This window comes from Rattus norvegicus, chromosome 16, assembly GCF_036323735.1.
Source record: "Rattus norvegicus strain BN/NHsdMcwi chromosome 16, GRCr8, whole genome shotgun sequence".
Taxonomy (NCBI): Eukaryota; Metazoa; Chordata; class Mammalia; order Rodentia; family Muridae; genus Rattus; species Rattus norvegicus.
Genome location: NC_086034.1, coordinates 18,724,193 through 18,745,554, shown reverse-complemented (window position 1 = coordinate 18,745,554; position 21,362 = coordinate 18,724,193). Strand labels below are relative to the sequence as shown.

General features: G+C 54.4%; 1 protein-coding gene across 4 annotated transcripts; it reads left to right on the top strand.

Moving 5' to 3' along the window:
- Positions 1–26: 26 nt before the first annotated feature.
- Positions 27–20,852, top strand: Pde4c (phosphodiesterase 4C). Of its 4 annotated transcripts, XM_006252868.4 has the most exons (17): positions 27–1,135; positions 1,518–1,570; positions 3,577–3,782; positions 15,005–15,196; positions 15,605–15,641; positions 15,726–15,796; positions 15,920–15,972; positions 16,259–16,371; positions 16,448–16,541; positions 16,913–17,073; positions 17,159–17,257; positions 17,477–17,641; positions 17,720–17,819; positions 18,031–18,185; positions 18,583–18,705; positions 18,897–19,079; positions 19,513–20,852. In XM_006252868.4, exons 2-17 carry the CDS (start codon positions 1,529–1,531, stop codon positions 19,732–19,734), a joined length of 2,016 nt encoding a protein of 671 aa, XP_006252930.1. In that variant the 5' UTR covers positions 27–1,135; positions 1,518–1,528; the 3' UTR covers positions 19,735–20,852. The 4 variants fall into 4 exon arrangements, with proteins under 4 accessions (XP_006252930.1, NP_001263694.1, XP_006252931.1 ...); NM_001276765.1 differs by lacking the exon at positions 27–1,135 and having other exon boundaries at positions 1,529–1,570; positions 19,513–19,879; XM_006252869.5 differs by lacking the exons at positions 27–1,135; positions 1,518–1,570; positions 3,577–3,782 and adding an exon at positions 7,565–12,985.
- Positions 20,853–21,362: the final 510 nt, after the last annotated feature.

Here is a 21,362-nt window from a genome sequence, read left to right as displayed (position 1 = left end):
AAGGACCTGTGTGACCCAGGGTCCTGGCAGGACAGAGGCTGCTCTCTAAGGGGATACCTAACCTAACGGGAGGCAGGTATCCTGGGGAAAGCCACAAACCTACATCACTTAAGCAGCCCAGCCAGTGTAGGAGAGGCATGGACTTGTTTCCCACATCGAGGCCTAACTATGAAGGGGAGAGGGCTGCTGGAAGGAGATGGACTTCTCCGGCAAGCTTCAAAACCTTGGGCCAGAAGGTACCAAGTGTTCTGTGCAGAGGTCAGGGGAAGAAGAAGCAGGCTGCCTCAGCTCCTCTCCCCACACCCTGCTCTCCACCCTCCCTCAGTGGCTCAGGCTCCAGACACCCCCCCCCCCGGACAGCTGGCTTTTCCAAGATGCTACTAGTGTCTCCAGCAGAGAGTGAGACATGACCCACTCTTCAGTGCGGGTGGGGTGTCTCCTTAGCTGCTGTGATGTTTGACAGCAGATTGAAGTGACCTCCCCCATGGCAGGCCACGCTCTGATGACCACTGGAGTAGGTGGTGAGAGGTCTCCTGGCCAGTCTGTGGGGGTGGGGGTGGGGTTGTAGGGTGAAACATTAACTTAACTCACAGCTACAGATTGGAGTGGCCTCAAGATCCACTTGTCCCAAGCCACATTCTGTCTTCTAGTCCCAGCTCCCTGACTTTCCTACTTCTGACTGCAGCTCTAACTTGTGGGTAAGGTTTGACCAGAGAAGTTCTTCCACTGCCTGGAGTAGCACAGCCTACTTAAGTAGCTTTCCTAAAACCTTGAGGTGCCTTGATTGGTACCCTAAAATACTAAGGTGACTTCTCAGTCTCAGGCTATTTCTGTCCTCTGTCAGGTGTAAACACATTAACAATTAAACCTTCTGCCTGGCCACTTACCCCTCCCCTGCCGTCCCCTCCCACTCTGCCCTGTTTTGGTCACACACTGGAGCACACACACCTCCCTGCCCTTGTGATCACCCTGCCCTTGCCCCCTCCTCCAATCCTGAGGGTGCCTCCTAGCTCAGGTCTGGTCTGGTGCTCAGTGAAAGGACCCAGCTGGGAGTGGGACAGGACCGTCTGTCCTCTGCTCCCGAGGAGGTCACAGGGCACACTCACAGTATAGGTCCCCACAAGAGGAGCTTCAGGTGAGTACCACATCTGTGTCAGTATGAGAAGGTTCTACCTCTGGGGAACTGGGGTCTCAGAAACCCTGCAAAGCACTAGAATCCCACGGGAGCTAAACGGCTCTCCCAGGTTACCTGGACCCAGGGTGCTAGTCCCTAGGGTTGGCCAGGGTAAGGAGCTAGGACAGGGTCTAGGTATCTGCAGCAACCTCTCCAGGCAGCTGTGGCTTCACTGCCTTGCTGTTGTGGCTCTAGGCTCTGGGAGTGTGTGTGTGTGTATGTGTGTGTGTGTGTGTGTGTGTGTGGTGTGTGTGTGTGTGTGTGTGTGTGTGTGTGTGTGTGTGTGTGGTGTGTTCCAGCAACTGGCTGGGACCCTGTCTCACTGACCCCTCTGTCATCACAGAAGCCTGCACCATGAGGCGGAGTGGCACGACCCTGTCCTTCCTGTTGACTGAGGTGAGTAGCCTGGGACCTGGGGCCTGAAGTCCCTGTTCTGAAAAGGCCAGAGATGTCCTACGGGAGCTCACAGGGGAAACTCAGGGACAGCGAGGCTCCCTGAGCCCAGGGCTAGAGTGCAAGATAGTTTTCATTCATTTTAAAAGTAATTTTAGGGGATGGAGAGATGGCTCAGTGGTTAAGAGCGCTGGCTGCTCTTCCAAAGGTCATGAGTTCAATTCCCAGCAACCACATGGTGGCTCACAACCATCTGCAATGAGATTCGATGCCCTCGTCTGGTGTGTCAAGGACAGCAGTGTACTCATATACATGAAATAAATAAATCTTAAAAAAAAAAAAAAAAGAGCGCTGACTGCATTCTTCCAGAGACCCTGAGTTTAAATCCCAGCAACCACATCGTGGTTCACAACCATCTGTAATGGGATCCAATGCCCTCTTCTGGTGTGTGTCTGAAAATGGCTACAGTGTACTTATATATAATAAATACATTTTTTTAAAAAAGTAATTTTAGGGGGCTGGGGATTTAGCTCAGTGGTAGAGTGCTTACCTAGGAAGCACAAGGCCCTGGGTTCGGTCCCCAGCTCCGAAAAAAAGAACCAAAAAAAAAAAAAGTAATTTTAGGGCTGGGGAGATGGCTCAGAGGTTAAGAGCACTGTCTGCTCTTCCAGAAGTCCTGAGTTCAATTCCCAGCAACCACATGGTGGCTCACAACCATCTGTAATGGGATCCGATGCCCTCTTCTAGCCTGCAGGCAGAAAGCTGTATGATGTATACATGATCAATAAATATTTAAAAAATCGAAAGTAATTTTAAAGATTTATTTATTTATTTAATATATGCGAGTATACTGTTGCTGTCTTCAGAATTCATTCAGAATTTATTCCCAGAATAAAATACTGAAAATGAGTCCTGAGCCCGCCGCAGCCCACTCCAGGCTTTTCATACCCTCCCACTCCCTCCCCACCCCCGTACCCGAGGCATGCCCCAGGCTTTCCCCTGGCCCCGCCCCATACTTTTCTCTGACCCCGCCCCCAGGCCCTCCGCTGAGACTAAAGGGAGTCTTACAGGAATCAAACCAGAGTCAGAGGATCTGTTTTCACAGGCTTAGTTAGCCTCTATGTTCTCTAGCCCTTTCCCACTTCTTTTTTTTTTTTTTTTTTCAGAGCTGGGGCCCGAACCCAGGGCCTTGCGCTTAGTAGGCAAGTGCTCTACCACTGAGCTAAATCCCCGACCCCCTTTCCCACCTCTTGATATGCTCTGGTCCTGAGGCTATGGCTTCGGGCCTCCGTTTCCCTACTTACTCTTCTGATACTGGAGACCTTTAGGTTAGACCTTTACGAAGTTTAGGAAAGCTGAGACGCCCTCTGATCCCCACCGACAGCACTCCGCCCAGAAGGTTCCTATTTGTGCAGCCCGCGACGGTCAGCACTGGACAGCTCCCCGATTCCCTTCCAGTCAACAGCTCAGAGGAAGCTGGGGTGTGGCTCCTGGCTCCCAGGGCTCTGTGTTCAAATCTTAGCACCTAGTAACCATGGGCGAGGAACAGGTTGTAGTCCTGGTACCACAAACGATGGGGGAGGAGGGAATCTCTGCAGAGACTTGATGTGTCAGGGTGGGGTGATACCCAGGGGGCCTTCACCTGCTCAGAGAGAAAGGGAGGGGATGGAGGGAAGGATTGAAAAGTAATAAAGGAAAAAGAGTTGAAAAACGTGTGGGTTTGATGAGATGGCTCAGCAAGTGCTAGTCTTAACACGGGGGGAGGGGCGGGAGAGGACTTCCATAGTTGTCCTCTGACCTCTGTGGACTGTAGCATGTGTATGCTCCCACAGAAATAAACTGACTCTTTAAAAAATGGAACAAATTCATAACACCATGCAAACCCCCATCCCACACACGTGAACTGAGGCCTCGACTGTAGGGAAGAAATCTGGGAGGCTCGGCGTGACATCTCCCTGGTGACATCTGAGCACAGGGAGCTTGCCCATGACTTCCTTCTGTCTCCCCAGCGAGTCCGAGAGCCAGTGGATTCTGGAGTGGCCCCTGTCAGCCACCTAGGTGGGGGTGTGATCCTGAGACGGTTCTCAGGGACCCTGCTGCTGCCTCCGCTGTCCAGCCGACTCGGGTCCTCTGGGGAGGCGGAGTCTGCTGCCCCCGTGGTTTTCACCATCGGATCCCGAGGGACAGAGAGAAGCCATGGCTCAGCTCAGAGCAGGTGAGGACAGGGAGCAGATGTACCTGCGGAATGCCTATGCCGCCAGTCTCTGCATTCTGGAAAGGAGGTAGTAGGTAACTGCTCCTGGGTAGCGGGTGACCCTGTGTTGAGGAAGAAGAGTCAGCCTCACTCAGGCTGACCAAGGAAGTCACACGGGGTGTGACAGAGAATCAAGTGCCTAGCAGGTGGAACAGCGTATGCCAGAGTAGTTTGGCTGGAAGGCCCAGGGACGTAGGCAGGGGACGGATTTTATAAGACATTTGGAGCACATTTGGGGTATTTTAGGGCAACAATTTGACCATATCGGCACCTTTTTAAATCTCCAAGCCAGATGGTGGTTGCTTCGATCTATATTCTCAGCACTTAGGAGACTGAGGCCGGAAAATAATGAGTTCCAGTTTGGCCTACAAAACAGTCTTTAAAATAAATAAATAAATAAATAAATAAATAAATAAATAAATAAATAAAAATATTAAAAAAAAAAAAGCTCTGGGCCAGCAAGATGGCTCAGTGGGTAAAGGTGTTTGCCACCGAACCTGACAATCTGAGTTCAATCCCCAGACCCCACATGGTAGAAGGGAGAACCAACTCTCATAAGTTGTCCCTCTGCCTTACTCATATGCACTACAGCATGCACATGTGCCCTGCCCCATGCACATATAAATAAATAAATGGTATTTCTTCACTTAAAAATTAAAAACTCATCTTAGTTAGGGCTTATATTGTTGTGGCAAAACAAGCGAGACCGGGGCTGGGGATTTAGCACAGTGGTAGAGCGCTTACCTAGGAAGCGCAAGGCCCTGGGTTCGGTCCCCAGCTCCGAAAAAAAGAACCAAAAAAAAAAAAAAAAAAAAAAACAAGCGAGACCAAAAGTGAGTTAGGGAGGAAAGGATTTATTTGGCTTTTATTTCCCCATTGCCATTCATCACTGAAGGTGGTCGGGACAGGAACTCACACAGGGCAGGAACCTGGAGGCAGGAGCTCTGATGTAGAGGCCATGAAGGAGTCCTGCTTACTGGTTTGCTCCCCATGGCTTACTAGGCCTGCTTTCTTATAGAAGCCAGAACTGCTAGCCCATGGTTGGCTCCACCCACAATGGTCTGGGCCTGACCCCTCAATCACTAATTGAGAAGCAGGCCCACAGGCTACCCTACACCCCAGTCTTAGGGAGGCATTCACTTAAGTGAGGTCCCCTCATATCAAGTAACTTTAGTTTGTGTGTCAAGTTGACATAGACTAGCTAGGACAGACCACTAGAGGGCTGGGGTTGGAGTTCCATTGATAAAGTTCTTGTTTAACATGTATGAAGCCTTGGGTCCTGTCCCCAGCACCATAAAAACAGAGGTGCTGATACTTGGGGGATACTTGGGGGTGCAGGGGCAGGAGTTCAAGGCCAGCCTCACTTCAGGGGCTGTGGGCTACAAGTGACAGTCAAGTCAAGGTGGAAACAGACCAGGGAGGAGGAGGCTCAGCAGAGTTGGGAGGTCGCTGATGTGTGAACCAAGATGGGAGCTCATCTATCGTGGTGGACAGCAAGGAGGGTGGAGGTGTCAGGGTGATTTCATGGCTCTGTGGGTCACATGGAGTAGCTGATCTTTGCAGAGGGACCATTCACCACCACCACCACCCCCCCCAAGCTAGAAGAGAATGGTCTGGGACTGACAGACAAAGTGACGATTGAAACCTTTAGGAGAATGGGGTGGTGCTGTGTGCCTGTGTAATTCCAGCACTGGGGAAGCAGAGGCAGGGGAATGGTTGCAAGTTTGAGGCCAATATAGCCTATGTAGTGAGTTCCAGTCCAGGCCAGCCTGACTTACAAGGTGAGACACTGTGTTAGTCACTGTTCTGTCACCGTGGCAAGACACCATGATTAAGGCAACGTAGAAAAGAAAGCCATTAATGTGGCGCTTCCAGTCCAGAGGGTGAGTCCATGGCCATCTCAGTGGGGAATGTGGCAGGCAGGCAGGCAGGCAGGCAGGCAGGCAGGCAGGCAGGCAGGCAGGCATGGCGCTGGAGCAGAAGCTGAGAGCTTAGATCTGATCTTTGAGCAGGAAGCAGAGAGATGAAAAGGACTGGACCTGTGGCCTGGGCTTTTGAGACTTCAAAGCCACCACAGTGGCTCCTCCTACATGGTGACATTTCCTAATTGCCACACCTCCTAATCTTTCCCAAGCAGTTCCATCAACTGGGGACGGAGCGCTTGATCAAGAGTATGAGCCCGTAGGGGCTGTTCCCATCCACACCACCATAGACCCTGTCTCAAAACCAAAACCCAGCCCAAGGGGAGAGGCAGAGGAAGGGGTGGGGAGCACCTGGAGCAAGCACATGAGCAGAGAGGTTCCCCTTCTCTCCCCTTCTTTCCTTGTGTGGGGTCCAGGGACCAAACTCAGGTTGTCACTCTTGCTGGCAGGTGTCCGCACAGACTAAGCTGTCTTGTCTTCAGCTGGGGGATAGGACAGGGCTGGGATAGCTTCCATGTCTCACACCCTCATAACACTTCCTTCCCAGCACCACAGTGCGCTCAGGGGACTTTCACCAGGCCTGAGGCATGGCACTGCCATAGCCATCTACTCCCTCCACCCCACCCTCCGGCCTACAGAGGCTGTCCACACACTTAGTGCTTCTACTAATTAAGATGGAAAATGTCCTCACAGTTCTCTGACACTCTCCGGGAAATTCCCCCTGAGACTAGGAGTGGTGGTGAGTGGGAGCCTCAGTTTTCTAGAACCGGGAGGGAAGAGACCAGCTGGAGGTTTGGACAGGATTCGTGGTTGCAGGGTGGAGCTCTGGGGTGTTCTGGGGCCAATGATATCATGCACCGTGAGGAGGGTCTGAACATCCAGGAGGCTATAAAGACCTGAGGCTGTCTGCAGTGTCCTGAGGGCCACCCTGAGCTCACAGGCAAGGTGGGTCTTCACTCTAGCTCTTTAAGCCCATGGTGTGGGGATATTCTTGGCACTACAGGGATGCCTTTCCTTCTGTCACCAGCTCTTGAGATTCCTGACCTGTGACTTTGTGTGCACGTGTCTAGGCCAGTGAGACTCTCAATTTCGGTGTCTTTCTGGGAACCCCTCTTCTGACCACTGGGGCCTCTCTGGGTGTGCCTGCCTGTCCCGGTGTCTTCTGGGTCCAGAGCCTGGATCTAGGCTTCTAGCTCAGGTGCCCGGAGCGTTGGTGACTGGTGGGCGCAGCCTCAGATCTGAGTAAGTCTTGTGATATTTCCACCTGGCTTCTGCACTTCAGAGAGAGACGGGCTCGGTGGGGTGGGGTGGAGAACCCTTCCCCTACCCCGCCCTGTGCACAGAGAGCCACCCACTGTCTCTCTTTACTTTTTGTGGTCGGGGGACAGCTCATGGAGACGCGGCTTGTTGGCCACACAGGGGTTCCCCCACCCCCGAAGCACCTGTGGGGTCAGCCACAGCGTCCCATCCGCATCCAGCGGCGCTTCCACTCGGACCCGGAGCGCCCCGATCGGCCTGCACCGGTAAAGTCCCGGCGCTCATGGCCCAGCTCCTTTCACCGCCGGTAGGTGATGGGGCGGGGCCTGGCCGAAAAGGCGGGGCCTGTTTGAGGAGTTGACCTGTATTGAGAGGGAACACTTACACAAATGGTAAAGGTCACCGTTTTCCTGGTGAGGGAAGCAGTCTAGCTGCATGCAGAAAGTGGGCGGATCTTGAAGGAAATGGGCGAGGCCTGTCTGGAGAGGGTGTGGTCTGTGGTGGGTGGGACAAGATGTCACATGAGGGACGGGCACATTGGGGATGGAAAGCTTCTGGTCCTTAAGAGGGCAGGGTGGGTAGGGGAGCATGGAAGTGGTGAGACCCAGCATAATTGGGCATGGTCTGCAGAGGGCAGTGGTCGCTTGGAGAAGGGTACATGGATTGGATGCAGAAGCATCCTGATTTCTGGGGTGTCGTGATAGGGGCAGAGCCTGAGGTTTGTGAAAGGGGCTAGTGATGTGCAGCGCACGTTGGGCAGAGTGTCCCGGCTCTTCTGCAGGTGGGGCAGGGCATGGCCTAGAGGCGTTAGTGCATAGTGGGCTGTGGGGGCTGGGGTTTCTGTGGAGACAGGGACTATCATAGGCTAGACTGAGCTGGGCACCCTGGGGCTGGAATGGTGGGTGCGTGTGGAAGGGTCAGGACTACCCCTGAGGACTGTGTGGGGAGCCTTTGGCATTTGGAGTGCACCTTGGAGGTAGAGTTATGTGCAGGCGAAGGGGCCTTGGTAGTTGGTGGTGGTGGATTGTTTCCTGTGGATTTGAGTGACTTAGGGTGCTCAGTGTCATGGGCTCCTGGTGTGTGTGGCATCTTCAAGCAACAGTCTGAACAATGCCTCAGCCACAGGCTGAGAGGCCTGGTGCCAGTCTCCAGCCATGTGTCTCTGTGGGTCCCCACTCCAGTGTGTCATAAGCAGTGTGTAAGGCATGAGTTCCCTTTGGGTGGCCAAAGAATTGTCGGCAGCTGGGTAGGGCTGCCCTTGCCTGTTCTCTGCTGGGCTTCAGTGAGGAGAGCTGCTCTAGAATGTTCTGAGATGTCCGGGAGGCCTTACAGATCCCTCCTAGCATCTAAATGGGCCTTGGGCTGCAGGACATGGCTCACAGCCATGGTACTGCGGAGCAGTTTGCCCATGGTCTGCTGCTTGGCCCAGCTTGAGGGCCGGAACACAGGTCAGTTCTTGCAGTTAAGGAGACTTGGGGAGGCCAATGGTGGCTCAGGACTCTGGAGGTCAATCTAGTCTACATACAAAGTTCCAGGGCAACCTGATCTAAATAGAAAGACCTTGCGTTAGACAAGAAGGAAGAGGAGGGCAAAGGTGTGGGCATAAAATCTTCAGTCTATTTTAATAAGCCTCAACCTCTCTTCTAGCCCACCACCCACCCAAGGTAGCAGAAGAGAAAAGTTACTAGGACACAGGGGAAGTGGACCTGTTTAGAAATATTCCTTTGGGGGGCGAGCTCAGTCTTCGTTGTCAGGATATCAGCAGTTCAGTCCCTCAGCAAACACCAAATTCAAGTCAGCAGCTGCAGTCCAGTCCTCTTAGTAGGCAGACACCACACACCAACCAGCGGCTACACGTCAATCCTGAAGAAACGGCAAGGCTCCACAACCAGCCTGAGGCCTTGGAAGCAGAAAGAGGCTGCAGGAGCCTCAGGAGAAGTTCTTTGGTGAGTTTCTCCATGGCGTCACCACAAGCGGAGCTTAGCAACACAGTGTAAGGCGAACCGATACCTGCACACTGTTAGCGAAGGGTAGCCAGGCAGAGCAAAGCAAACCAATGCTCCAGCTCCACTGTCTGTGGGGTCAGATTTATACTCCTTCAAACGTGTCCTTTCCCCTGTGTGCTACAGCAAGACACACTTTCTCCTGTGTCTGCTTCAGGAAAATATCCTTTCTTCTGTGCGCCCCCCCCCCAACCGTCATTTGACATAACTGACTTCCCACATCGCGAGGGTCTGGAGAGATGTGCTCTTGCAGAGGATCTGAGCTCCTAACAACCTGATACTCTGCTCCACACATCTAATTAAAAAGTATTAAGAATAAATTATAAAGGGGTTGGGGATTTAGCTCAATGGTAGAGCGCTTGCCTAGGAAGCGCAAGGCCCTGGGTTCGGTTCCCAGCTCCGAAAAAAAAAAAGAACCAAAGAATAAATTATAAAGAAGAAAGGAGGGGAACTGAAGCTACGGCTGCGGTGATTGGTGGACTGCTCACCCACCATGCCTGAAGCCCTGGGTTCCATAGGCAGGTCATCCCAGCACTTGGGAGCTGGAGGTAGGAGAATCAGGTGTGCAAGGTCATCCGCAGCAGCAGAGCAAGTTTGAAGCCAGCCCGGGCTACCTGAAACTGTCTAAGAAGGAAAAAGAAAGGTGTGGGGTTCTTGGCCTCTGCTTCTCATACTGTGGGAGAGACAGGGACCAAAGAGACTCCACTGAAGTCCCTGGGCATGGTGTGTGTGCCTGTGCAGGGGAGGGCATCTCCAGCTGTGGCTCTGTCCCTAGGAACAGGCACAGTCATCCAGGAGATAGAGGAGGCCTTGGGTGGATCAGGGAAGACCCTCCCAAGTTGAAGTGTAGCCTAGGGGACCAAGACCACATCACTTCCCTCTCTTAGCTCGGTTGTACACTTGGGGCACCCATCAGTCTGCCTCACTGGGAAAGTCTCAGGAACAGATGAGTCCCTCAGCCCAGGGGACCAGGTCTGCCATCCCAGGTGACCTAGCAGGGCCTGCCCCACCCTTCCTAGTGACTCAGGATTTTTCCATTTTCAAGAAAGAACAAACACATTTCCTTTGGGCCTCTCTGGTGAGGGGAGGGGAGACCCCACGTGGTCCAGGCATGGAGTGTGCTTCTCTAGACCATATAGGGGAGGGGCTCAGCTCCGGGAGTCAAGTTCACAGCGGGAGGGGGTTGGGGGGGTTGGGGGGGTGGTGTTCTGGCCCCTAGCTTAAGCCTCCCCTCCCCTGGCAGTGGATGGCCTGGGTGTAGGAAGGTCCAAATATGTTGTTCAGAAAGTATTTATAAAGCACCTACTGTTTACCAGATGTGTATCAGCCCCTACAGAGAGGGGCTGGAAGATTGGCTGGTGGGAGGCTCTGGGAGGTTCAGGGTGAGAGTCAGGCAGCAGAAAGCTGTGAGCTTGGTCCAGAGAGGCAGGAGAGAACCAGGCTGAGTGGACAGACGAACGATCAGTAGGAAGAACGGAGGCTACAGAGTCTCAGACTGAAGGGTGCGGCTGGAGAGTGGGAGAGGAGACTCAGGGTGTCACATGCATTGAGCAAGCACCTACTGGGTGCCTGCTGCATGCTGAGGGTACTGCTGAAACAAGGTGGACCTGCCCTGCCCTTGACCGACTTGTGGGCCCCTGCAGCTCAATGGACTGAGAGAACTGACGGAGGCAGCCTGCATAGGTGTGAATTCTGAGGGTGAGGGTGAGAGCCTTGGGAGAGGCGGGGGAGGGGCCACTCTGCTCTGTCTCCTGGGAACATCTGGGAGCATCCGTAGTCACCACCTCTACTCCACCCCACCCCCCTCGGCTCCAGCCTTCCCAGGGGACTTAGGCAAATCATTTCTCTTCCCAGGACCTCAGCAAAATAGACAGTGTTTGGTTTCCCTGTCTCAGTCCTTCTGATTACAGAGGAGAAAAGTGCTCTCCTGGGGTAGAGGCTGTAGGGTGCAGGGCACTGGAGACTTCTGGGCTTTCCATGAAGTCACACAACACTGTAGGGCAGGTCAGATAGGGCTGTCTGCACCACCTCCTCCTAGTGGCCAGTCACCTAGCAGGACTGCAGCCCTTGAAGTTCCAGGGGGCTTTGAATGTGCAGTTCAGGCTGTGGTCACTTCTCTAATTAAAAGCTACTATAAAAAATGACTGTGGGAGCCATAAATGAAATGTGAATTTGTGAATGAAACAGTTGTAGGACAGCCGTTGTTAGACGTTAATGCTAGACGGCAGAGGGGTGGATAATTAATTAATGAATTAAATGCAAAATGCCCACACAGTGGAGCTCACTGACTTGGGATCCTGTGCACTCACTCTCCCATTCATAGCTGTGTGACCTCAGGCAAGAGGCCCAACCTCTCTGTTCCTGTCAGCATGTTGGCATTGCACCAATCACATGTTGCCTTCACTTTTCTGTTTTCTGTGATTTTAAGGGTGGAACTCATTCTCTCTGGGACTCTTGGGGACCTGGGCATAATGATCTTCCCTCAGGCCTGGAGTGATGTCAAGAGTCCTTGGACCCTAGCTGGCGGCCTCTGCTCTCCCAACCCCCTGGGAATGGCTATAATTAGCTGCAGCCCAGCGGTCACACATGGTATTTTCATTTTGGGCTCAGTGAATTTTTTCCCACCAGGTGTCAGGATGGCAACTAGTGGGTTGGAGGGGCTTCCTGGCTAGGGAGGGGTGGGGTTATCTGGAACCCTCTGAACCTCAGTGTTCTTGTCTGAACAATGGACATAACTCAGTTCCAGTTATACCCCCATCACTTAGGTCCCCACCAAAACACTGCACCATAGCCATCCTCAGGGTGTTGGGAATCCTGAGAGTCACTTTTTGGGCCTGGGCGTGTGTGTGTGTGTGTGTGTGTGTGTGTGTGTGTGTGTGTGTCCTCTCTGTACAGCCTCAGCTCCAGGTCACCTGGCCTCAGCCTGGCCACTGCACAGTCCATGTCTTTCCTTTGTCTGTGACCTGCATGAGCCTCGGTTTCTCCTTTTTGTCCAATGTGATTGTGTACCCCAGCATTCCTGCAGGGCACCTGGCGTAGATCCCGTGACATCTGGAGCAGCCCAGGCGGAAGGCTCTGTGGGCGGATGTTTGTGTGGGAGATGCTGCCTCACCATTGAAATGGTCCAGATGCGGGGCCTGGGGAATGTCAGAGCAACGGGGTCACACGGGGACCTGGGGGCTGGAGCTGTGCTGCAGCGCTCCAGGGAAGTCCTGTGATCACACAATGCCTCAGTTTCCCCCATGGGAAAACAGCTACAGGGTTTGTCACTCTGGGGATGTCCTCACCTAGGAATGGATCTAAATTACTGAGGGCTGCGGTGACCTTGTACCTCAGGGATCTCTATGAGGGAATATCCTTCTCCAATCTCTCACAGGTCTCTGAGACAGTCTCATCCTGAACTCTGAGGTGCCCTTGAATTAGTGGTAATTCTCCTGCCTCAGCCTCTCCAGATGGAAAGGCAGATGTACCCGACCACACCTCATCTCACTCTAAGGCAGTTCCCAGCCCAGACACCCATATCAACCCTTAAGCCTGTGCTTGGTGGCTTACCCTTCTCTCTGCCCCGGCTGTTTGGAGGCTGAAGTAGGATTACCGTGAATTTGCAGTCAGCCTGGGCTACATAGTGAGTTCAAAGCCAACGCGGGCTACCTGAGGCCCGGTCTTAAAAAAAAAAAAAAAAAAAGTGAATAAATAATGGAGAATAGAGCCGTGGGTATGGTGAGCCTCAGTGCCCTGCAGTGTCCCCCAGGGTGGGAGATGCATAGCGATGGGCGGGGCGGGGCCTGGTCCTCTTGCTCCGCCCCGGAGCATCTAAAAAGGTCCAGCTTCCTGAGCCCTGACCCGGCCGGGCCATGCAGGGCTCCACAGCGCCTGGCTCCCCCCGGGGGTCCCCGCGCGGCTCCCCCGCGCTCTTCAGGAAGCTGCTGGTGAATCAGAGCATCCGCCTGCAGCGCCGCTTCACGGTGGCCCATCCGCTGTGGTGAGGGGAGCAGGGTCAGAGACAGGGATTTGGGGTGACACGCAGGAGCAGTCACAGCCACGCTAGAGTCAGGCGTCCGTCTGTCCGCCAGCCTCTTCCTCCTCTCTGCCCTTTCTCTCTCACAGTTGGTGACTGTCTCTGTCCGCCTGTACCCTCCATTCACCGCTTCGATGCACGCTGAGGGGACCAGCACATTGTCCCCACGGTCCCTGTGCAGCTGTGTGGCCTTGGCACATCTTGTTCTGACCCGGCTGGCCTAGGGCGGGCGCGGGGGCGGGGGGAGTTTCCCTCCGATGTCCCACCCCTGGTCCTCACAAGGGACGGCGCGGTCAGGTGGGGGTTGAGGGGAGGGCTTCGGAAGCAGAGGTAGAGTTCCCAGGTCCATTCCGGGTTCAAATCCTAACCTGTGCTAAGGAGCTGTGGCCTCATAGACTATAAGTTTTTTGTTGTTGTTGTTTTTGTTTTTGTTTTTGTTTTTTTCCGGAGCTGGGGACCGAACCCAGGGCCTTGCGCTTGCTAGGCAAGTGCTCTACCACTGAGCTAAATCCCCAACCCCTTAGACTATAAGTTTATGCAGAGTCAAAGCGGAGACTTGTAGGCGCACTGTGACCAGCCTCATGCAGTCATTTTGCTGGGATTGCGTGCGGGCTGAGTGTTAGCACCCCGAGACGGGCTGTCACCCATGTCATATAGCCATTTAGTGATAGCTGGGGACGGGGTGATCCATGGGAGTGGCGGTCCTGCTCTGGAGAGCCTCAGCAGGACCACAGCCATCAGCCAAGAGCGGCCCCTCTCTAGGTGTGAAAGGAGTGTGCCACCTGTTACCCAAAGTGAGCCTGAGGGAGGAGGACAGGTTCTTAGCAGATTGGGAATGAAAGCAGGTCTGAGGTTCCTCTGTGGTTCGGTGCCTCAGTCTACCCGTCTGGCCCACGCGCGTTCCCATAGCCAGGACAGAGCCCTCACCCAGTGCTGTTCTCGTCATGGAACGGTTGCCTGACCCGCCAACCCCGGCTAAGTTTAGAGCAGAAAGAAAAGCAGCCTTCCAGGCCCCTCGAATTGCCAGCCAGCCCTGAACTCTCTGCGCCCGAGGGAGGGATTAGAACCTAGTATCCTGAAGTTGCCCCTGCCTCAAGTTTTTCTAATCGTCCCCAGGTGGGACGGGGAAGGGGACCACCACCTGAAGTCCATGGGATGGCGAGTCTGGGGCGCTCGCGGGGACACCAGGGAGCCCCTGGGCATGGTGACAGTAAAGGCAGAGGAAGCCCCGTTCCACGTGACGTCATGAAGTATCTGCGCCGCGCCCTCCAAAACAAAGAGGGAATCTGGCAGAGGATGAGCACAGCCGAGATCACCCGAGTTAGGCGGGACTGGGCCGAGGGTGCACGAACCCATTCGAACCCAATCCTGCCGGAAACAGCCTAATCGAGCCGAGCTTATCCGGCTCTACTGGCGAGGATCAGGATGGAATGACCTCTAGGGTACAGCGGAAAATCACGTGACCACGTTTCTGGCCAGCGGGCAGCGCTTCCCTAGGTTGCCACCGTCCTCCTGCACCCAGTTCCTGCCCCACACACTTCTTTTTAGAAATGTATGCATCATTGTGTGGGTGTTTTGTCTGAACCTGTGGGCACCACGTGCCTGGTGCCATGGAAGCCGGAAGAGGGTACTGAGTACTGAGTCACAGTTGCGGGCCGTTACGTGGGAAGCAAACCCCAGCTCTGCAGCTCCCCAAACCTTTCTAACTTAGAGGAGAGGAGTGTAGATCCACTCCTGCCCGCTCAGAAACAGCCAAACCTAGGAAGACTTGCAGCAGGGGGCGTGGTCGACGGGGAGGGGCGGTGCCTGTAATGGGGCGGGACTTTGTGTTTGGGGCGTGACTGATTGGCTCAAGGCATTGGTAGGTTCTCTCAAGCGGGGCTTGCGAGATGGAGGTGGGAGGGGGTGGGTTCGGGGAGGCTGCGTTTAACGGACCGATGGAAGGACCCTGCCCTGAGGTGGCTTTTCTGTTCCTGCCCCCAGCTTTGACCTGGAAAATGGGCTCCCGAGCGGCAGGGGTCCCCTGGATGCTCAGTCCGGGTCGAGTCTCGGCCGCGCCCTCCAACCCCCTGTGCATCACGGCCAGCGGCGCGAGTCCTTCCTGTACCGCTCGGACAGTGACCATGAGCCTTCACCCAAGGCTGTGTCCCGGACCTCCTCGGCGGCCAGCGACCTGTGAGGCCCCTTCCTCGGATTAGTCTGGTTTTGGAGTTGAAGTAGCAATTTCCCAGAGCGTTAGTTTGTAGATGCCGGCATGTAGCAAACACCAGTGGTCTGTGCTTGCTTGGCCTTAGGTCAGGTTGGGGACAGAGTGGCATATTAATTCGGGAACATTAAGGCACATTAATAGCAATTCAACAAATACTTTATTAGAGCTCCCTAGTAGCTGTGATGAAAAGGGAAACAATTATTTCTGTCCTATTCCGCTAAGACCCCCTTCTGTCCGTAGAACTCAGTTTCCCCATTTTAGATATGGATAACGTAGGGGATTGGTGGGAGACGCTGGAAAGATCTGGGTAGGAGTCCTGGGGGCAGGGCTCGCTGAAGCCGGCAGATGCCCTCAGTGATGGTCTTGTCCTGCAGACATGGAGAAGACATGATTGTCACACCCTTCGCCCAGGTGGGTGTCCCCGCTGACCTCAGGCTGTGAACCCACGGAGAGAGCTGTGCCTCTTCCTACCGCTGAGCACCGCTCTCACCACAGGTCCTGGCCAGTCTCAGGACGGTCCGTAGCAACGTGGCTGCCCTTGCACATGGCGCGGGCAGTGCCACTAGGTATGGAGAGTTTCAGGAAGGGCGGGGTTTGACGGTGTGTGTGGGTTTTGGGGGGTGTTGGGAGGTGAGGACCAGTCTGGGAGGACCTGTTGAGGTGAACCCCTCTGAGGTCCCTGTTCACAGGCAGGCGCTCCTGGGGACCCCTCCGCAGAGCAGCCAACAGGCCGCCCCAGCAGGTATCACCCCACCCCCACCCCAGGGCAGCTGTGAAAGTCTTCCCATCCTGCCCTAGAACTGTGGCTCACTGTAAACAAGATCCACCCCCAAACCCACATTGGCATTCAGAGCCCCCAATCCCCGCCCACATTACAGACCAGAGAGGGTCATGGGCCTGTCTGGCTTGACACAGCCACTCCCAGGAGGCTGTGGAGCTGTGACCCTGGGCTCCTGGGATTGACTTGCGGAGATGCGGGAGGTACAGGTTCCCAACGGGGCCCCTGCCCTGACCCACCTGGCTCCCAGAGGAATCTGGGCTGCAGCTGGCGCAGGAGACACTGGAGGAGCTGGACTGGTGCCTGGAGCAGCTGGAGACACTGCAGACTCGTCGCTCGGTGGGCGAGATGGCTTCTAACAAGGTGAGGACATAGTGCCCCTGCTCAACATCCTCCCTGCCCGCTGCTCTTCCTGCTCATTCTCCTCCCGGCCCTACAGTTCAAGCGCATGCTCAACCGTGAGTTGACCCACCTGTCGGAAACCAGCCGCTCAGGGAACCAAGTGTCAGAGTACATCTCGCAGACTTTCCTGGGTGAGATGCCTGATAACCTCCTGGGGTCATAGGAGGTTTCACGGGCAGATTGCAGCCCTCTGTGGAGAACTAGCAAAGTCTCAGCCAGTACAGTTGGCCAGGGCTGGAGGAGAGGGGTGACATGGACACTTGGCCATGACACAGTTAGTGAGGGCTGGAGGAGGAGAGGGTATAACAGGTAGGGTTTTGAAGCAGAAGTAGGAGTTTGCCAAAGAAGACAAGGGGAACACATGTGACCCTAGACTCAGCAAAGCCTACAGATAGATGCTCGTGACAGGAGGGGACCTCAGTGATAAACAGGATAGCTAGGCCTGGGGTCCTGAGTCAGACCTGCTCAGTGGGCTGAAGTCTGAGCCACTGTACCCCTGCAGACCAGCAGGCTGAGGTGGAGCTGCCGGCTCCGCCCACGGAAGACCACCCATGGCCCATGGCCCAGATCACTGGGCTGCGGAAGTCTTGCCACACCAGCCTTCCTACAGCTGCCATCCCGCGCTTTGGGGTCCAGACAGACCAGGAGGAGCAGCTGGCTAAGGTGGGTCTCCCCAGAACCACGGGCCTCAGTTTCTCAACCTGTACACAGGCTTGAGGGACAAATGTGGCACCACTGTCACCTGTAGGAGCTTGAAGACACCAACAAATGGGGATTCGATGTGTTTAAAGTGGCTGAGCTGAGTGGGAACCGGCCCCTCACTGCTGTTATCTTCAGCGTTCTCCAGGTACCGCCCCTGCCTTTGTTTTGGGCTGCCTTCTCTTCCCAAATGGTGGGGCACTGACCGGAACTGGTGGGTTGAGTAGAAAAGGGGACAAAGACAAAAGGATTACAGCAGCACCAGGACATCCTGAAGGAAGGGGCGTTGGAGGCAGAAAAGAGGAGTGGGGTGAGGGGAGCTAGAGTCCCAAAGCCGAGGCCCTGAGCCAGGTCTGTGGTGCACCAGGAACGGGACCTGCTCAAGACGTTCCAGATCCCGGCGGACACGCTGCTGAGGTACCTGCTGACCCTCGAAGGGCACTACCACTCCAACGTGGCGTACCACAACAGCATACATGCTGCCGACGTGGTGCAATCCGCGCACGTGTTGCTGGGCACCCCAGCCCTGGAGGTACCACTCCCAACCAAGGTCATGGGGTGGGCAGGGCAGAGTGGTCACCTTCTGCCCTGACACCCAGGCTCTACCCAGGCTGTGTTCACGGACCTAGAAGTCTTGGCCGCCATCTTTGCGTGCGCTATACACGATGTAGACCACCCAGGTGTCTCCAACCAGTTTCTCATCAACACCAGTAAGTGAGGTGACCACAGCCGGAGCTGCCCAGTATGTTCTGAATTGCCCTCTCTTGCGGACTCAGATGGGTGTCCGCGGATTGGATGGCTTTCTGCTGGAGGGGCACTAGAGTTTGGGCTTCACTGCGTATGTGGGAGTTGGCCCGTGACGTTCCCTTCTAAACTGTGTTTGGGTGGAGTTGGATCTCCAGACCATGGCTATCCCCACAGACTCGGAGCTGGCACTGATGTACAATGACTCATCGGTGCTAGAGAACCATCACCTCGCGGTAGGCTTCAAGCTCCTGCAGGGGGAAAACTGCGACATCTTCCAGAACCTCAGCACCAAGCAGAAACTGAGTCTGCGCAGGATGGTCATAGACATGGTGACGTCATGGCGCGGGGCAGTGACGCCCTATGAGGGTTAGGCTTTCCACGCATGCTTTGCATGCTTGGCAACAGGCATGGGGGTTCCAGCGGCCCGTTTGATTGATCCTAGTCAGTGGGTTGTCGGGGGTTCAGGGTCACATATTTCATCTATAAATTCAACACTTTATTAAGCGCCTGTTGTGTACTGACTTCCCCTGTGCCCTTTGGGTATTCTTTGGTTTGTTCTTTGCGTTTTTGAAATTCCTGCCCCTGTTACCACTTCTGCGCCCACAGGCAGGCAGCTTCAGTTGTCAACTGTGCCGCCTACCGTTTCCATCCTCGCCCTCATGGGTGGGGATACTGAGGCACAGAAGGTCTCAGAAGCGCAGCATCCTTAACGTCATGTCCTCCCAGGTACTGGCCACAGACATGTCCAAGCACATGAGCCTCCTGGCTGACCTCAAGACCATGGTGGAGACCAAGAAAGTGACTAGCCTTGGCGTCCTGCTCTTGGACAACTACTCTGACCGCATCCAGGTTTGCAACGCTGGGCCCAGATCCTCCTTTCCCCCTTTGCTGCCTGAGAAAGTCTCGCTGTGTAGCCTAGACTGCTTGAGTAGTCAACGTTCTCCTACCTTGGGGGCACACCACCACACTGAGATCAGCTTTGGGATGTGTTGGGTGAAGTGGGGTGTGACTGGGCCCTCTGAGTCCTCCATACCCAACAGGTCCTCCAGAGCCTGGTGCACTGCGCCGACCTCAGCAACCCTGCCAAGCCACTACCCCTCTACCGCCAGTGGACGGAGCGCATCATGGCTGAGTTCTTCCAGCAGGGTGACCGGGAACGTGAGTCGGGCTTGGACATCAGCCCCATGTGCGACAAGCACACAGCCTCGGTGGAGAAATCCCAGGTGCGGGGAGGGAGCTGTGCCCCATTTCAGGGTAGAGTCTTTCTTGAGACAGAGCTTTTCTGTGTAGCCCTGGTTGTCCTGGAAATCCCTCTGTAGACCAGGCTGGCCTCTGTCTCAGAGATCCACCTGCCTCTGCCTCCCAATTACAGGGATAAAAGGTGTGCACTATGATCCGGCTAGGGCAGATTTTTGATTTGTTGTTTTGAAGACATCTCATTTTGTCACCCTGGCTGGCCTAGAACTCACTGGCTCGAGAGCAGCCTGCCTCGGTTTCCTGCGTGTTGTGTCAGGATGAGTTTTAAAGGATTTTGAAGGCTGAATGGGAGTTGGTAAATGAGGCATTCCAGGCTGAGAACACCATGCAGCCAACTGTGAGACAGGGCCAACTGTAGGTTTCACTAGGACTCACTGCTCCTTCTGTGGTCACCCTAAGGTGGGATTCATTGACTACATCGCTCACCCATTGTGGGAAACTTGGGCCGACCTGGTGCACCCCGATGCCCAGGAGCTGCTGGATACCTTGGAAGACAACAGAGAGTGGTATCAGAGTAGGGTTCCCTGCAGCCCTCCACACGCCATTGGCCCTGACAGGTTCAAGTTTGAGCTGACCCTGGAGGAGACAGAGGAAGAGGAGGAAGAGGATGAAAGGCACTGAACAGGACTTAACTCCTGTCCTCCAAGGCCAGCCCAGAGCCTAGGGTCTGCTTTGTCCAGCAAGAGTTGGATTAGCCTAATGCGGACCAGGAAGTCCTGGTCAGGCCATCTGGGCACCTATGGGTGTGGTGACTTCTCTTTCCACCAGTCAAAGAGGACAGTCAAGATTTACACAGAGTCAAGCCTTGAGGTCCACTTGAAAGCCTGTAGCTGGGGGTCAACTCTGACCCCAGGCTTGGCTGGAATGGCACCAGGGCCTGGGCAGTGCCGCCTCCTGCATCTCAGAAGATGGACTCAACTTCAGTCTGCACGTAGGCTACAGTACTCACAGGACTCTCTGTCATAGCTTAGTTGGTTTCTTTTTGGTGCCGAAGATGGAAGCCGGGATTCCCATGGGCTCTGTGAGCATTGTGACCCCAACCCCAACATCGCCTGTGGATGTCCTGCCTTCAACAGTCCAGCCGCAAGCCTTTACTGAGTTCTTCAGGGAGGATCCCTTTCGTTGTAAAATGCAGGCAGAGACCACCTCCCATGGAGGTATGGTGTTTCCTGATACCAGAGGCTGCATAGACTCTTCTTAGATGCTGGGGGGCCAGTGACCCTACTAGAAAACCCTTGCTGGCCACTTCCCATGAGCTGCTCATATATTTCACGAAACTGGGGGTGGATGAATGAGGATCACCTTCACCGACAAGATCAGGCTTCTCAAACCAGTGTGTCAGAGCGCCTCTGTTCACTCACCATCTGACCATAAAAAGAGGGGCTGGGGTGGGGCTTAGGGGTGGGGCTTCTGCCTAGAATCCCCCAAAGAGGGGCAGGGGGCGTGGCTCATGTAACAGCTTTAGCTCATGGGAAGTCCTGAGTTCCATTTCTATCACTGAAAAAACAGAGTAAACCTTGTCATGCTCATTCACTTGTGGGGAAACGGAGTCATAACTTGTCTCTCAAAGCTCTTCCAGAAAGTGGGCACTGGGTTCTGGTACCCCCTGGCTGTGTGACTGATTCCCTGTTTTGCATACCATTCTTTGGACATTTTGAGACAAGGTCTCATGGTCTTAAGTTCTGATGTCAAATGTGTTTGCCATGGACAATGACACTAAAGTGATTTTCTTTCCTCCACCTTCCAAGTGCTTGGCTAGGGTGACAGGCGTGCGTCACAGGGTGGGTTCTCTCCCTTTCCCTTTTCCCTCTGGGCCTGTAATCCTGCACCTGACCAAGGCCTCCAAGGAGCCAGAGTGGCAGGCGACTTCCTCTGTAAATATTATGACTCTGGCTATTCATCCCCCAGAGGCACAAAAGGCCATCTCGGGTCACACACTGGAACATTTCCTTCTTCCTTCCAGATGTTTTAAGAGGCAACCCTTAGAGATTTCTTGTTAAACAAAGTAATGTGTGTTCACTGTGGGAGAATTTCGAAGTCACACAAACTTATAACAAAAATTAAACTATTGGGCCAGTGAGATGGCTCAGCTAGCTAAGGCACTTGCCACCAAGTCTAATGACATGAATTCCACCCCTAGGACTTCTGGTGGAAGGAAAGGACTCCCTAGGTTGTCCTCTGACACTCCCCTCTTTCCAACGCAAATGAGTATAACTTATAAAGATTTGACAAATCCTGTTTCCCTCTGT

Excerpts from the sequence above, each read along its gene's own strand:
- Pde4c (XM_006252868.4), top strand. The coding sequence starts at position 1,529 with ATGAGGCGGAGTGGCACGACCCTGTCCTTCCTGTTGACTGAG. Across the intron at positions 3,783-15,004 it reads CATGGCTCAGCTCAGAGCAG|CTTTGACCTGGAAAATGGGC; the intron begins GTGAGGACAGGG and ends TCCTGCCCCCAG. Across the intron at positions 18,706-18,896 it reads ACTACTCTGACCGCATCCAG|GTCCTCCAGAGCCTGGTGCA; the intron begins GTTTGCAACGCT and ends CATACCCAACAG.